The sequence below is a fragment of the Oreochromis aureus genome, linkage group 20, assembly GCF_013358895.1.
Source record: "Oreochromis aureus strain Israel breed Guangdong linkage group 20, ZZ_aureus, whole genome shotgun sequence".
Taxonomy (NCBI): domain Eukaryota; kingdom Metazoa; phylum Chordata; class Actinopteri; order Cichliformes; family Cichlidae; genus Oreochromis; species Oreochromis aureus.
In genome coordinates this window covers 17,914,093-17,931,222 of record NC_052961.1, presented here as the reverse complement: position 1 = coordinate 17,931,222, position 17,130 = coordinate 17,914,093, and the positions used below count along the sequence as shown (strand labels likewise).

The window sequence follows — 17,130 nt, the reverse complement described above, 5'->3', positions numbered from 1 at the left end:
AATCAGTGGCAGCAGGTCTTATTGAGTGATGAATCCAAATTTGATATTTTTTGCTCAAATTTTCATCAATATGTATGGAGAAGCTCAGGAAAGAGGTACAAGAGTGAGGGATTACTGTACAGCCATCTGTAAAACATGGTGGAGGCTCTATCATGATTTGGAGCTGCTTTTAAAAAACAGTGGTGTTGGGGTTGTAGTCAAAATTGAGGAAATTATGAACCATCAGGTTTTGATCCACCATGCATTACCATCTGGAAAGCATCTGATTGGCAACAGGTTCATTTGTAAATGATCCTGAAAACACTGACAATGCAGTAAAAGCATACCTGCAAAGAAAAAAAACAATGGAACTCAATCAGTCATGATCTGGCCTCCCCAGAGTCTGGACCTCAACATTATAGAAGCAGTGTGGGATCATCTTGACAGAAAACAGAACAAAAGGCAGAAACATCCAAAGAAGAGCTTTGAATGTCCTTCAGGATCCCTTAAGAAAAATTCCTGGAGACTACTAAAGAGTTCAGACTGTTTTGAAAAAATAAAAGCAGTCAAACCAAATACAGACGTTCAAGCTTGTTAGAACTATATAAACAGTTTTTGCCTTATATACTGTATTTCAATGTATAGTAATCACTGCACCGAATTCCCATTTTCCTAGCAAAATATCAAGAAATGAGGGGTGGCTCAAGATTTTTCCACAGTGCTGTATATTTCATCCATATAACAGTAAGTTTCAGGTTAATTTCAAAGTAAAATCATTGGTTAAAACCCACACCTGCATTAGAAAAGCCGACTGTTTACAAACATATCAATGAATAAATATTATAAGCAGAGGTAATGTGTGTATTTGTGTGTTTTGTAGGCTATCAGCACCTGGGGTTTGATTATGTTCACAGGAATGCAGCCAAAAATGACATGCATGTGTTTATGTGTGCACATGTATTTGTTTGTCATCCTTTCCTTTCCTTACATCTTGACTCGGCAATCTCACTTTAGACTCACACACATAAATTCATACACACACACACGAACACACATGGACTCCCTTTTCCTGCAACCCTCCCTTACATACCACAGTTCTTACATCGTCAAAAGCTGTGGTACTGTGAGACTGGATGGCTGATTTATTTTTCAAGTTTAGCCCCCAAATTTTAAAAGTATAGGGCTGTCAAAGCATCAAGAAAACCATACAACATAATTCCAACAATTAATATTATAAGTTTATGAGTGAAGGAGGCAAGAAGGAAGGGAGAAAAAAAAGAATTAAGGCTTTATGTTTCATGCCACAATTTTTGTCACAATTTATTCCTAAAATTTGTGAAACTACACACGCTCCAATTCCGTTTTCAGTGTTTTTACTTTGACATCATGTTGAAAGTTAATTAAAACCTTGTGTATTTTAATTCCCGCAAGTTGTTCTTAACTTCCAAGTATGTCAGTCCCAAAAAATGTTTGGGGTTTTTTTTTTGTTGTTTTGGTTTTTTTTTCAGTCCATCACACAGAGACAAACTGCTTGAAGAGATCTATAACCACGAGAGATCTATTTAACAAATCCATTAGAATTAGTATGACATGCTGATACGTTCCACAAAGCCTGTTCAATGTCACTGATTACTTTGGCAGATTAGCTTTACATCTACTGTACACTAACAACAGTAAATAAAACGTCAACCATAAACTACCCTAATGTTATCACTGATGACTTAGAGTAGATCACTAAGCAATCAACAAGCTGTGAGTGAGTCTCCCCTGTGCTGGAAGGTATTTATTACAATGGCCTGTTAGCTCCATCCATCTTTGACTCTCTTTGCTTCACTGCCAACTGGATGAGAAAGTGTCTATTTCCTCATCTGTTCTCCCTCTCCATTCAGATAGTGGTTAATAGGTCATCTGACTGACTTCCAACAGAAACACTCTGATTAAAAAGACATTCATCCTCTGCCCAGATAAGCTACATTCCGCATGCTCTGCAACAGAAGTCCAATCAGCACACAGACACTCGTCCGCCCATGCTTTCATATAACACATGTGTGCAAAAACACATATGCAAAAATTCTTCTGTTTCTGTTTAATGTCTTTGTTAAATCAAAAAGGACACTGAGAACCAACACTACTCGATGCCCCTCAATTTTCTATAGCAGACACACATGCTAACATAAGAAAATACCTTCAAGTGTATTTTCTACTGTACAAACAACTATTCTGTGTGTGTTCATAGCAACTCTGCAGGACTACAATGGACCTTGCTCTCACAGGCCGGCTTGCATGTGACCTCTGACCTGTGCATGCTGACCAGAGGTGAGGGTTCGTGCTGATAGGAGGGACTGGCTGACACTAATGAGACAGCGGGACCAAATAAGATGGATGAGCTGAGGGGAAAAGGAACTTTTCCAACGATCCAAAACGTTCGCGTCCCAGAAATCGCTGCACACGCACATGCACGGACACTACACATGCACCAAGTACGATGAGCATGCGTGTGACCAGGTCATGAAAGTTGCAAGTGAATGGCAGAAAAATGTAAACAAAACGAAAATATCCATTCTTGCAGAGATGCACGGAAAAACAGAGTAGAGTTTGTGAACAAATTCTGTAGGAGCTACTGCTTTCCTATTACTTGATGCTTAGGAGTTCCCACAGAGTTTGAGTCAGCGCATGGTTTCCATGCCAGAGCAGCCAGTCTGTAAAATGGGTAATGAATGAGGCAGGAAACTGTGTTGGATCCAGAACATACAGCCCATGCAAACTGATTCCAAACCATTCAGAACCAGAACAAGTGTTAACACACCTGATGAAGCCAATGTGTGTGAAAAATGATTGTTTTCATATTTTTTTACACTCATGCCCCATCTTTGCAGCCCGTGATCCACCAAAAGACTGATCCACTATTAATCTACATATACAGACACACGCCTAAATACCACTTTAAATATCACATTTCAAATTCAGAAACATTCTCTGTACACATTTCTTCTGAGCTTCTTTTTCACCCATACACACACACACACACACATACTGTATGAAGTAAATATGCAGACAAACACTAACATACTGTACTTCTGCCTTGGCACTAAACAACTACTCATTTGGGTACATATACACACCATGCCAATCCATAAATCAGATGATAATTGAGTAGCACTGTGCCAGTAATAAACAGAGTAGTATAAACATCCAGTGTCTGGGCTGGATACAAAAACCTCCCACTGGCATGCCGCTGGCTGCCTGCCTGGCAAACTCAAATGCTCGCTCACATACACACACAAACACAGTCACAGAATGCATTGACAGTAGTCAAAAGTAATGCAAAGACATTTATATAAACACACATATGGATAATTTGATATGAGAAAACACAGATGACCGCACTGATGACAGGATTGAAATGTGTGCAAAGAAGATTTGCAGCCGTCAACACAAAAGAGAAGCTATATGTCTCCACAGGAAGCATATAAAGTCTCTTATTGTGTTATTACTGTGACAGGAATGAAGACCATAAATGGATTATGCATTTACTGTCCCAACGAGACAGTCAAATCTAAGCTTCCTGAGGCTCAGATACAGTCAGTTCCCCCAATTTCCAACTTTATACCTGAGAAAATTTAAAAGGAGCCAGCAACCACAGCATGATGTCAAACGTAATGATCATGGGCAGTGTGAGCAGTATTATGACGGTGGGGTTAACGGGCACACTAAATATCTACTTACCCATGTCTGCAGACATTGACAGATAAAAACAAATAATAAGACATTAAGCCAAATGATTAGACTTATATTTAAACAGGTTGCAGTCATTTTCTGGACTGATTACATCAGGCCAAAAGAATGGCAACATAAAAGTGGTTTCAAGTGCTAGGACGACTCAATCTAGACAGTTTATATTTCATGGATTACCCCTTTATAAATAGAGAACGTAGGAATGAACCGATGCCTTACAAAGATCCGGTTACTTGGAAAGACACTCAGATGCTGACTTGTTACGAAACTGACTGAATTCCTTAAACCCTCACCTTTCAAGATCAGAGATTTTTTTCTCCTTGCAAGATTTGTCCATCTCAGCATCCTTTAAAGCTCCCATCAGCCTCTCCACTTCAGCTTGTGACTTCCTGGACTCCTCTCTGTAGCGGCCCACTTCCTGCTCTAGGACCCTCAGACGATCTGTGATATCCGGACATATCTTGACTGCTTCCTCTGTAGTTTGGATCTTTGAGTATATATGTTTGTGTAAGCATTGGGGGGGTGAGAATGGATTCATTAGGTACAAAAAACAACCATGTGTGAACTGGTACCTAGACAGCATGAAAGCATTTGAAATATTCTCTACACTGACCACTTCAGATCATTGTCAAACGTAGCCAAACGCTCAAACTTAGGCTTCCTAACACTTTGCGGCTCATTACCAATAGAACAGGTTCAGATAAATTGAAAAACATTTCAATTCTTTTATTATAACCATATTAATATAGCTGAGCTTTAACCTATTAGAGCTGTTAGCCTAGCATTGAGCATCATGCCAAAAATTTCTATGTAATATGCTAACAGTTAGCACTAACAAAAAAAAAACCCAACCTACCGTGGGGCTCATTGCCGGTGGCCCATCTACTTTGGTTTTCACCTAGAAGTTAAAAAAAAGAAAGAAATTGTAGATAAACAAATAAACCTTTTGACATCCTGTAGGACTAAATCATTGGCACTGATAATTATACAAGAGCAGGTGTGTTATCATCTTGCATGAACCGAAAAGGAAAAGGTAAGTCAGTCCTGAATTCTAGGTTACAATTCATAATTTAGCTCGGGCTGCCTGCTTTTCTGTGGTTTGCTTCTATCAGTTCCCTCCCCAGGGCATCTCTCATGTAGAGCTAGGAGTTCATTATCATTATAAAATTACATACTTGCTCTGTTTTGGCTGCGATTTTATGAGACCACCAAACATCTCAATTCTTTTTAAAATAAATGCTGAAAGAAAAAAAGAAAGAACACAGTTATGCTGATCAAACCATTCTCTGAGAAAAATATCCCAAAGGAAGTTTCTAACCTAGAATTATCTTTCTCTGTGTTTCTGCTTTTTTCTCCTGGTCTATACCTCTCTCTGTCTACTGTGTTTGTGAAGGTTGTTTAACTTGTTGAGACAGCTGAGGCCACTCGTTTAAACATCATCAAGTGAATGTGCACAAACACTTGTGCGCTCGGGCACACACACACACACACACACACACACACACACACACACACACACACACACACACACACACAGTCATGTTTCATCCACTTCAGAGTATATTACATTTACTTCCACCTATTGCCAACAGTTACCCTCACGCTAACCTCAACCACTACTCAACCAAAAACTAACCATATCTTAATCCTAACCAAGTCATCATACTAAAATGTAATGATCTCTGTTATTTTGGCATGCGTTTTACCTCCCAGAGGAAGTAAGGTCGACACAATGTAACTCAGCCTTTTTCATCTGGCATACTCCGGCGGGTCTGCACTCTACCCTTTCATTAACATCACCTCTTGTGCTCCAATGTGTTATTTTTTTCAACGGAATCCCATTCAACACTTATTATATAAAAGAGGTTATTGCTATGATAATTATTTTCATCCAGACAAACTGTCAGTGCTTAGGTAAGTTTGTGCTGAGGGATTTATTTAACATCTATTCATTTACCTAAGCTTTTAGCCTCAGTACAATTTACATTCTATTTATTTATCTCCTGTTTTGACCATTTTTAGACAACGTTCACGTTACCGTTTCTTCTCGGCAAATACAGATAATATTAGAGCTTAACATCAGTTATGTCTAGCTATTTTAAATGCATATAACAGTATAATACTTATATAAAGACTGTACTTTTAGCTTACTATCCTACTTTTTTATGAATGATTTTTTAACAAACTAAATTTAAACTGTTACTTATTAGCCATACACAATAGTTCACCATTTATTCTCATTTTCACACAGATCGTTCTCTGTAAACCCCAACGATGGTTATGTGAGAAAACCTGAGTAGATCGGCAGTTTGTTAAATCCTCAGACCATGCCAGATTCAGAGTCACTTAAATCACCTTTCTTCCCCATTCTGATGCTCAGTTTGAACTTCAGCAGGTGATCTGGAGTTGCTACCATGTGCATTTCAAGCAGTTGAATAAGTGTACCTAACAAAGTGGCCAGTGAGTGCAAATATGAACATAACCATGTAAGTACAGTTCTACTGATAATAATAAAAACACACACACACGCTCTCTCACACATACACTGAGAATATTCTCAGGTCCACATAAGCCTATGACGGTACATAAAGCTCATGACTTGTCACTATGCTCGTACTGACTATGAAGGATCTTCGCAAGGGCTCGTCCTTCCCTCATTGCTGCTACATGAAGCTGAAAACACTCATTCATATACATCAATCCACATCTTTGCTAGCCCAAAATGCATTAGGCCTAAGTGGACCAGATCATGCTATGTTCTTTCACTAGAACACACAGACAAGTGTGGAAACCAGTGGCTGAGAGGATGGTAGGTCCAAAAGGAATTTGTAATATTATGAGAGGGGAAAGGCCAGAAAAGATACAATTACATATACAGTCAAATTATTATTATCATTCCTGGAAATGTCTCTTGGGTGTAAATATTTCAAAATATGTTAAATATGTGTAGCCACCAGACTCTGTACTGAGTTTTTAAACACCTGGTCTGCGTAGGATAAAAAGAAAAAAAAAAGTGACTTTTTATACACTTGACATAACTGTATTCAGTCTCATTACACATATGTCAATTTTTGATTAGTCTCATCTCTGTTTTATAATCAAAAACATGAGAGCATATGACATTTGCCTGGTCTGAAAAGAAAAAAGTGTCTTTTGAATAAGAGTCAAGTCTTTTAAGGTGTGGTGCTGCCTTGAAGATTTTAGCCAGCCCGCTCTGAAAAGGTCACTGCCTTCCCCGAGGTTCTTTCCTTTGAAGAGCTGGTGTTTAGTTCCAGAAGTCCTTTAATAAGCTTGGAATCAACAAATACTGTTTTATGGGAAGAGGATGAGGATGCACTTAAGCCAACAGAGCCCTGAGGTCACGATAAAAAGCTCCGCTAACAGCTTGACTGAGTCAATAATACCAACATCTGCAGATACTGTCAGTGGACCACTGTGTGTACATGACCTGATGACAAACACAAACTCTACAGCTGCTTGAGAGGTAAATCATATTTGTCCAACAAGAAAAAAAATATTTGTCCATCTTTGAAGGTATTGGTGTTTGTCAGGTGTTAAATGTGGGCTCAAATAAAATGATGTAACCATTTCAAAGCATTTATTGTACAGCATGTGAAGGATGCGTATATTAACAAAAATAAAAACCCATCAAAATCTTTGTGACTCCACCTATTAGAAGCAAAAACAAATTTAAATTTGGCACTATTGGCTTCAAGGTTATCCCCATGTGCACCTGTCGACTGCTCAGGGTCCTGAAGAACACAATCTCTGGGGTTTGGGGTTAACCAAAGACCCAGCAGTCATAAGAAGTGATGATCCTTGATTGAAGGTGGGCCAGTTTCACACAGAAGTTTATGTTTGCTCCCTGTGCATAGTGAAATTGCAACTGGTCACAACCAACTGGTCAGACCTGGGTTTCCCAGTAGCACATAAGGAGACAACCATGAAGGGGAATTGAAATCAGACAAAGTTTTTTTCTTTTTAATGGAGGAATCACAAAACCATTTTATTGCACTTAGTACACTCATCCATTGATCAATCCATTGCTCCATCTATCCCTCCATTCATCCACCCATCCATCCTTTTTCTGCTGGATCTGACTATCAGTGTAAGCAGAGAGGCCCAGACCTCCCTCTCTCTGACCACCTCCTCCATCACTTATAGAGTGACATCAAGCCAGCTGAGTGAACTGAACATGCACTGCGTCTGCCCTGGAGCCTCCTCCCAGTGGGTTACCAGTGCCCTACTCTGGAGTTAGGCCCACGGAAGTTGGGGGACTAGCTTATCAGCGAGAATCTGGTGGTCAAACCTTAGCCCTTCAGGCCAGCCCTCCTGTGGACCCACCACCAGACCCACATAACACAGAAGGGTCTATCAAGTTCTGTGGTATGTGGACTGGGTGGCAAAGGCAGAACCCTTGGCAGTCCAATCTCCAATTACTGGACCTAGTAGTATTCAACTTTTATTCAAATTTTAAGCATACAATGACGAAATATTCAATATAAACGCCCAGCTTTTATTAGTGCATTCAAACTAGACAGGGAAAGCTAGCTGCCATAAAAAACGTTCCACTGATTTGACTGAGTCAGAGCATGGCTAATTGGGAAAAACACAAGAACTGACACAACAAAGTGTAGCGTTTAACACTGGATTTAAATTGTTAATTGAATGTTGTTGCAATTTGATAAATTTGCCATAAAAAACCTTAGAGCACAGCTTTTACGATACCTAGAATTTGTTAAGTAGAAGCAGCAGTCAGCAGAAGTCTCTGCGCTGAAGGAATCATGAAGGAGTGGTAGATCAGTTTGATCAGAATCTAATCAAGCGCCAACTTAATTTACCACTGACCTTCCAAATACTTATAGCATAGCCTGTCCTTTGCCACAGCACTATAGGATCAACAACATCATCACATTTAAATGGACGCAGACACAAACAGCAGACGTATCGACAGTTGTTTTTGCGCTGGCATGCAGGGACAGGTCGACAGAGACACACGCATGTATACAGGTACACAACCGTCATCTGTCTTTTTGAAGAATCTCTAAGTTTACATAACAGATTTGATTGCTGTGGAGTACACAAAACAGTCTAATTATGGCAGCACTTCTGCCACAGTGCGAATCTGTTTGCTACAAAAAGTTATTGAGCTGCTGCCACTTTCATGTGGTGCGGCATCAACATTCAAGAAGATATCATTTCACAGGAATGAGATGTGTGTACGCTTATTATGAGTATAAAAGAAAACATTCTCATAAATTCTGGCAGGACAGGGCTCTGTCCTGGCTTGTAAGCCTAGGAGAAGAAAGAAGGAGAGAAAAAAGATTGCAAGGCCTTCGACTTGGCACCCACACAGGGATACAGGATCTTTCAGATCCATAAATCACTCTCTCTTAATTCATCCTTTTATCCCGTGGAACAAAGTGCAGGCAGGCCCTCTGCTAGGAAGTTGCTAACTATATTGTTGATGCTCACGAGGAGGTAATAATGTGGAATTACTCTTATTGTAAATGTTAGCATAGTAAGTACAAGGTACAGGAAGCATATTACAAGCACAACAAACATATAGTGGTTGTACTGATGGTTGTATGTCTGCAGTCCACACACATAACAGACCACCCCTCTTGTGTGTTCACAGTGCCTGTATTCAATGACTGCAAAACCATTTTTGAGCAAAATGTAGCAGCCATGCATACTACACACACATTTGTATTTTCTATTATCTAAACATCAGTTCAATAGATTTAATACTTGAGTCCATACTGACCTCTCCATCTGGCCTCTGGTTCTGGGTTGGGCTGGGGTTACCGGGCTGGTTGTGAGGCTGTTTCTGGGGTTGCATGACTGATAGTTTGTCTTTTAATTCGTGGTTCTCCTTTCTCAGCTGCTCCAGCTCCTCCAGCCGAACCCTGTCCTCCCGGTCCTTTTGTTCCCGGAGGTTTTCAATCACTCGCTCCTGAGAAAGTAAGAAGGTATAAGAAGGTAAAATAAAAATTGATTTGGCAAGTAAGAGTAGGAATAAGGCAAAAAATCTGCACAAAAGTATGTTCATTACATGAAGCAGAAATGACATGAAATAAGTCTGTTTTCCATCCATTGTGCAAAAGATTACCAGCCCTGTGCGATTATAATTTTTTCCTATCATTATAGGCAGTATCTTACCGAATAGGATCACCAACATTCTTTACAAAGTGTGGCCAAAGACAAACTCATAAATGCCCATCATAAATAATACTGCTATAAATAATAGCAGTGACATAAAGGGATCGGAGCCAAGTAGAACAGAAAGAGAAGGAGGAAGGAAGAGAAGGGCTGAGGGACAGACAGATTTATTGTGAGCGAATTAGACAGTATTGTAGATCACTCTCTAACGACTCCACACCGCCTGCTGATAAACCGAGCTGGAATGTTTCAAACATCATTTTCTCCATTCTCTAATCACGTTGGACAGCAGGACAACAGCTTTGGGCATTGGCCTTAAACCAAGTCCACAACATGGGAGGTTGAGCAAGGTGTGCGTAGCAAGTGCGTGTTAAAGTGAATGTGTGCGTGTTTAGGTGTGGACTGAAATGATTACCAAGGTGTTTATTCAGGTGTTTATTTGGGCACAGAGCACAGCTCAGCAATGAGACTTTACGACGTGGCATCACCGCATGATTGGCAACTTTAAGGTCCTGGGTAATTGGACAAATACATTCACTAACTAGCCCTGGCACAGTACATCACTGCACGGAGAGGGCAAGGGAGACAGAAACAGTGAGAGAGACTGCTTGGCTAACAGGTCCTGAGCTCTGCCCACTTTATGAAATATCTCTAGGATGTCTGGGGGTTAGAGAAAGACACCAGGGTATCATAATAAATCTGGCTCTATGAGGCCCAAGTGTACTGCACGAATAAACAACAGAAAACACACATATGACATCATAGACAAGCACACATACATACTCTAAAGAGCAGTGCTCAGCATGGGCACAATGCCCCAGCCTGTTAATTAGAACCACAGCAGTGTGGCTAGTGACTGGCTCCAAGAGCAGGTTTGTGACAGAGTTTGTGATCAGCAAGACACACACTCGTGCTCGTAAACACATTACACACGCCCTGTGTTGACCACAAAGTCTGAAAAGCTTGCCAACATTCTCCTCATCACAGCTGAATAATATGTAGTCTGCATCAGAAGTGGTTTCTGGGTAAACAAATGGGCCGGCGCAGAAGAGGGATTTACAGTTTATTGTGCCATTATGCTATTCATTTCAAAGTCCATGTGCAACGTAAACAAATTTAGGTGCTAAAAAACCATTTTAAGTGAAAACATCTATGTGCTGTGTCGGTCTGTGCGCTGCGAATACACTGAAGCCCTCATTAACCAACTTCTAATCTATTAACAGACAAAATGCTGTGAGCTTACTGTAAACCATTCTTGATTGAATGGATACAATCAAAGGATATAGTTCAATTAAATAACAATCAAGGAAATAACAGAGATAAACAAGAACACATACAGAGAGAAGAAAAGGAAGTCAAACACTCCTGTATTTGATTCCACTTAGGCTGGTTTTCACATTATCAGTGTCTAAACAGACTGCCTGAAAAATAATTCCACAGCGACACTTACTATACGAGCTAAAACTCTTTGAAATCTGTACAACCCCATGCAGGACTCGAAATGTTGCTCTTGCAAGCCAAGAGAAATATATAACAACAAATGCAAAGGCTCAAATGTTCAATGGCAGAGGTACAAATGTGGCATCCACTGCATAACAGTGCAGTACAGCTGGACATTCACAACTGTCCTAACTGTGAACTCTTAACCAGCAGCCAGTGCCAACGAAATGTAAACCCGTATCGATCTTTAAGCCTGCTGTGCAAACAAACATGTAAATGGGAACCATTTTTTAGCCTCCAGCGCCAAGATGATAATTTTTTAGCCTATAGTAACAACACATGTGAGCTAGCAACAACTTTAAACATGCAACAAAGCTAGGAAAGATGGAGTCCCTCTGAAATCAAGCCAGTCACTTCAAGACAGAATGTATATATTGCTAGACTAGGATATGACATCTCCATGGCGATGCTGTGTAAAGCAATTCACATCAAATTCATTCTTTGTTGAAGCGGGTCTGCAGTTAAAGATCGCTGGCACCATTAAACCATGACTGCAAATCCATAAACAAATCACTAAAGATTTGTGTAGACAAGAAAAATAACACCATTATTCAATGCAACAATTTGCTTCAGTTTCTCAGCTTCTTTACAGTAACGTCTTTGCCCTGGAAGAATGTTAACTCAATGGGGTTTCAAAAGAAGCACATCGGCCAGCAAGGTGATTTTTCTTTTACTGTGAGTGGCAGCAGTCTTGCTCTGTACTGGTGAGGTGAGGCTCTATGGTGACCAGCTGTTCTCTCATGTTTCCAAAAAAACAACAAACAATAAGTGTTTACAACTAACATCCAGCTCATCTATTTACCCATGTGGAGTAAGTCTGTTTGGTTGACCTTGGATCACATGGCAGCTGTTAAGCGCAATGATTATGTCTACACTGTATCCTCCTATTCATGTAGACACATGCAATACTGTCTTAATTAACTGCTTTATTCATTGTGTTATTGTATACACAAATCTGAGTCTTAAGTTGGAGCATTACAGATCTTCATTTGGCCCAATTATTGTGTTTATTTGTTCGCAGTTTTCCTTTCTTATTTTATCTGAAGGCCTTGATTGTGATAGAAAGATTAAAGAGAAGAGGAGGAGAGAAACTGAGGATACACCACAGAAAAGAGTCACATACAAATCTAATATTAGAATAACACTCAGCAAGTACTGATTACATCCCACTGAGACTTTACATCGCATGGCATGTGCACAGTATGCCACATTTATGGTTGTTTGATTTCTCTGTGCATAGCTTTGTTATCTGTTATTGCATTTCTATTCCAGCCCTAATCTTTGCATGTATTTGCCCAGCACTGTTTTTTCTCCTTTCCTTATTGAAATTAACATTTTTCACTCTGCCTTCACCCTTGCATTCCTTGACCTCTCCCCCCATTAATTCTAAGGCCACCTCTACCATCGGGGCAGTGCCTCTTCTGCCACTCAACTTTTCCATCGCTCCATTCCTCTTACATTTGAAACCTTTATCCTCCTTATTCTATACATCATTCCCTCCCTACGCCCGGCCCAGTTACAGACATGGACTAATCCTGTCTATGTTCACCATAGACTTCCCCTCTACCAGTACCTCATTCTCTCCCTTACTACATACAGATAGACCACACTAGATGTGGTCCTAAGTCTATAAATTAGGATTTTATGTCATTAAATTATGGCTGTGAGTCACAGTAAAGCATGCAAATTAATTAAACCATAAGCCATATCCTAGCTTCCTGAAAGACTAGCATGCCTGAAAGGGTAAAACTTTCCACATTATTCCACACCAACCAGCGGTGTTCGAGTTTCACATTTTTCAAGATGTTTTTTCCTTTACATCTTCCATCCATCCAGCAACAAACAGGACAACATCTCTCTGAAACTCAATTCTTGAGTGTTGACTAACAGAATGATTTTCACCTTTTCTTTTTTTTTGATACTTACAGTGCTTTTCCCCATCACTCCTACCTTTTCTGATAAAGCTTCTTCCAGTGTAGCCAGAGCCGTATCTGTGTTGCTGGAGTCGGTTTGAAGGCCCTGAACCCTTTCCCTCAATCCAGCCACCTGTTTGTCTTTGTCCTTTAACTGTTCCAACAGGTTCTCAATCTGGGGAGAAAGAACAATGAGAGTGAAACCAACAAAATCACATCAGTGGAATATTGTTGTTAAACAAACAGAAAATATTCATCATGACTGATGGAGTCACACAAAAGTTTAGACCAAACTTGGAAAGTTAAGTAGCATTTTTACCCAGTTGTAACCAACTGAAGTCTTACAACCGGAGATTGTTTGTACCCATGAACCGCATAAATACTTTTTGGCCCCTGATGACCCATCTAGAAGAGGAATCAAAACACTGAGTAGTGTGTAGAGCTTCTGACTGCATTTTCTTGCAGTTTTGTCGTCCATTCTGATGTGACGTCTAGGAGACAAGCAGCAGTGAAAGCCTCGATACAGCTGTTTGCATCACAAGAATTATAGATGGATGCACAGCAAGTAAATACATTTATTGTATGTCTGTGCAAAGGATGTATTGAAACAGTAAAAACACCAGTGCACTTCTCTGTGGCTGTGGAATACTTATATTATTCTATGTTTTAATCTACTGGACCACAGCTCTTGTGTTTCTTGTCACTTGTATCAAATAAAATATCTTTATTTTTTTTTTCTTTATATTACCGTGTGTAGAACAAGTGTTGCAGATGGTTTCCTGTCATTTCTACAGTTTCTTGCTGTATTCTGTGTGTCCTGAGCTCTTACAGGGTCTGACCCACTATCAGAAAGCACTGTCAAAATTTGTTGTAATTTTTAATCATCAGTAAAACTTAAAAATCAATTTTTACATCTGGAGTAGTGTAAATACACCTATTTATGCAATTATAATAGTGTATCTTTCTGCTGCTGCTGTTGCTGTATTTGTACTGTCATGCTGTTTTGTGAAATCCACCCTCAGTCACTTTATTAGCTATAACTGTTCACCTGCTTATTAACACAAATATCTAAGCCAATTGCATGGCAGCAACTCATTGCATTAAGGCATATAGGCATGGTCAAGGCAACCCCATTCTGATGCTCAGAATCGGGAAGTTGATTTTAGTGACTTCCAACTTAGCATTGTTTTTGGTGCCAGGCAGACTGGTGTGAGTATTTGAGAAACTGCTGATCTACTGGGATTTTCCCACCCAGCCATCTCTAGGGTTTACAGAGAATTATCTGAAAGAGAGAAAATAGGCAGTGAATTGCAGTCCCCTGGGCATAAATTCTTTGTTGACGCCAGAGGTCAAAGAAGAATGGACAGGCTGCTTCCAGCTGACAAGAAAGCAAAATAACTCAAATAATCACTCGTTACAACCAAAGTATGCAAAAGAGCATCTCCTTCAAGCAGACTGGCTACAATGGCAGAAGACCACTGTGTACCATTCCTGTCACCTAGGAACAGGAAATTGAGGCTGTAATTAACATGAAAAGTGACGTGTGGTGTAATGAGAGATCTGCACCATGGATCAACTGTGGTGCTCACATGACAGCAAGAAGCAAAATCTCCAGAGAGTACAGTGGACAGCAACTCCCATTCCTTGAATCTATGTCCAACAGACAGTGTGGCATTAACGACATCCGCTTTATCAGTTTAGTAGTTTTATACTAAGAGTTAATTCAGTCCATTGACTTGCAGGACATCTGCCTTTTTGCGGTTAACCTCATGTTGCTAAAGTGGTGGTGTAATAGTCAGTTGTGGTGTTCAGCTGCCTTTATCTGATGAACATCTGCAAAACAGAACAAAAACATGGACGCACACACACAAAAGCACACAAACACAAAACGCTCTGAGCTGTACCAAAACAAAACACTAACAGATGCAGCTGGAGCAGGATACAGTGCCATGCAATGAGACTCCAGAGGTCTAAAAATTAGTTTCAAAGGGACATTACATCTGGTGATAATGCATGTTAATATGGTGACAGCGACTTGTACAAGCTCATCTGATATTCCCTTGAATTCTGGATTAATATAATTATCATGACAAAAAGTATTAAGTCAAAAAGTTCTTCTTCTTTAGTAGTTTTTTTTTTCAACAGACAAAGTGTCCCATTCCCTCACTGCTGCAATGAATTAATAACACAATTGACCCAAGTGATCCATTCTCAGATCAGGGCTTGTAAGCCTAACCCTAACCATTGTACAACAAAAGGGATTCGTTATTTAATGAACATGAGATTCCAATTTTTAAAAAGCACTCCGGGCCACCAAGAGACCACAATTTTACTGCAAAAGTGGCAGGGTAAAAAAAAAGTCCATTTGGGAGAAGAAGTTGCATTCCAGTCATGGGTACATAGATAGATAATGTTCAAATCTCTGCAGCTATTTTACAAATGAATCCAATTAGACTAGACTTTGGTGTTTTCTGCTCCCTGGAGGGCAAGAGTGAGGATTTAAGGGAGCCATCTTGGTTTTGGCATTTGAGGGAAAGTGGTAGAAGGGGCTGGAAAAAAGCAGCCAAGACCCCTCGGCAGATCTTGATAGGTTAATAACAGTCATTACACAACCAAGCTAAAGGCTCTGGTAGGTTAGTCCACGACCGATAGAAACATTAAAGCCTTCAGGGAATGATGGGAAAGCTTCACACTACCAGACTTAGATAAAGTTCCCAGTAATTCATGATTGCCATGGGTGTGTTTGATGGTATTTTAGGATGGACACTGTGAGAAAGAAGGGAGGGGTATATGGGTTGCTCCATTCATTCTTTCATGTTTCTCTCATTTGAAATGAATGGACCAAAGAAGTACTTTTATTTACTTCACTTAACTGGGATGTAGGTGCACGCAAGTCAAAGCAACAAACGCACAATTCTTGGTCAAGGCTGACAGATTATTCGAGACTTAACACTGTAACACAATGCAAGAAATAAAGGAGGAAATACATGAAAACCAACTTTGTGGCCTCTGGTTGTAGGGACTCAGTTGGCCAAACGCACACACCAAAATATACAGTACACATGCACTCATGCACACTCTCGCTCCCTGTCCCTGTGGGCTACATAGAGCCCTATTTTAGGCCAAATTGAGCGTGTCACCCCTGGTCCTTAGATAAATGATTACATTCTTCACCAGTCTTAAGTTTGCTTTGGCCTGGTCCTACAAAATAACAACCGCTCGATGAAATATTTAGCCTCGTCGCTTGGCCCGCTGTTAAATTGTGCAGAAAAACGTTAGAGGCAACTTAAACCTTATACCAGCGGATCAAAATAAGCCAAGCGAATCGCGGATATGGGAAAGAGGGCAAGGAATTCTATCAGAATTCTCAAACTTCAATCGCGCACTCTTAGGAGAAATGTCTTGTGTGGACAGGCGAGAAGCAGGGCAGCTGTGTGCCTTTTTGGGAGAGAGGGGGCCTCTCTTCCAGTAGCTCGGTTGTTATGATGAGAACAGCAGTCGCTCATTTTATCTCCCTGTGTATGAGGCGACCTCAAACTAAACTCCCGCATCTCTCTTTCTCTCTCTTTCACGCACACACACGTGCATGCACACGCACATGCACGCACACACACACATACTGAAGCCTTTTATCACTGAACTATTGGGCATATGTCATACCACTCTCCAACCAAACACACCTCCCCATCGAAGCGGACCACCTACAACAGCCATCTTCCAGACCAGGCACTGCGATGTGGACTCTCTTATTCAGTAAGTGTGTGTCCTCTTGAGAAATGACGTCTGTCTCAGTCATCTCCCACACACATGGCGCTCTGTTTTTTACAGCCATACTGTTTAT

General features: G+C 40.3%; 1 protein-coding gene across 2 annotated transcripts in view; it reads right to left on the bottom strand.

Moving 5' to 3' along the window:
* LOC116330826 (ERC protein 2-like) overlaps positions 1-17,130 on the bottom strand; it is a 155,993-nt gene that overhangs the window by 87,461 nt on the left and 51,402 nt on the right. For both annotated transcript variants that reach the window (XM_039604950.1, XM_039604952.1), the window contains 4 exons: positions 13,327-13,464; positions 9,482-9,670; positions 4,571-4,612; positions 4,008-4,201 (listed from right to left, as the gene is read on the bottom strand). In XM_039604950.1, the coding sequence (XP_039460884.1) occupies positions 4,008-4,201; positions 4,571-4,612; positions 9,482-9,670; positions 13,327-13,464 (563 nt within the window). The remainder of the gene's footprint in view (positions 1-4,007; positions 4,202-4,570; positions 4,613-9,481; positions 9,671-13,326; positions 13,465-17,130) is intronic.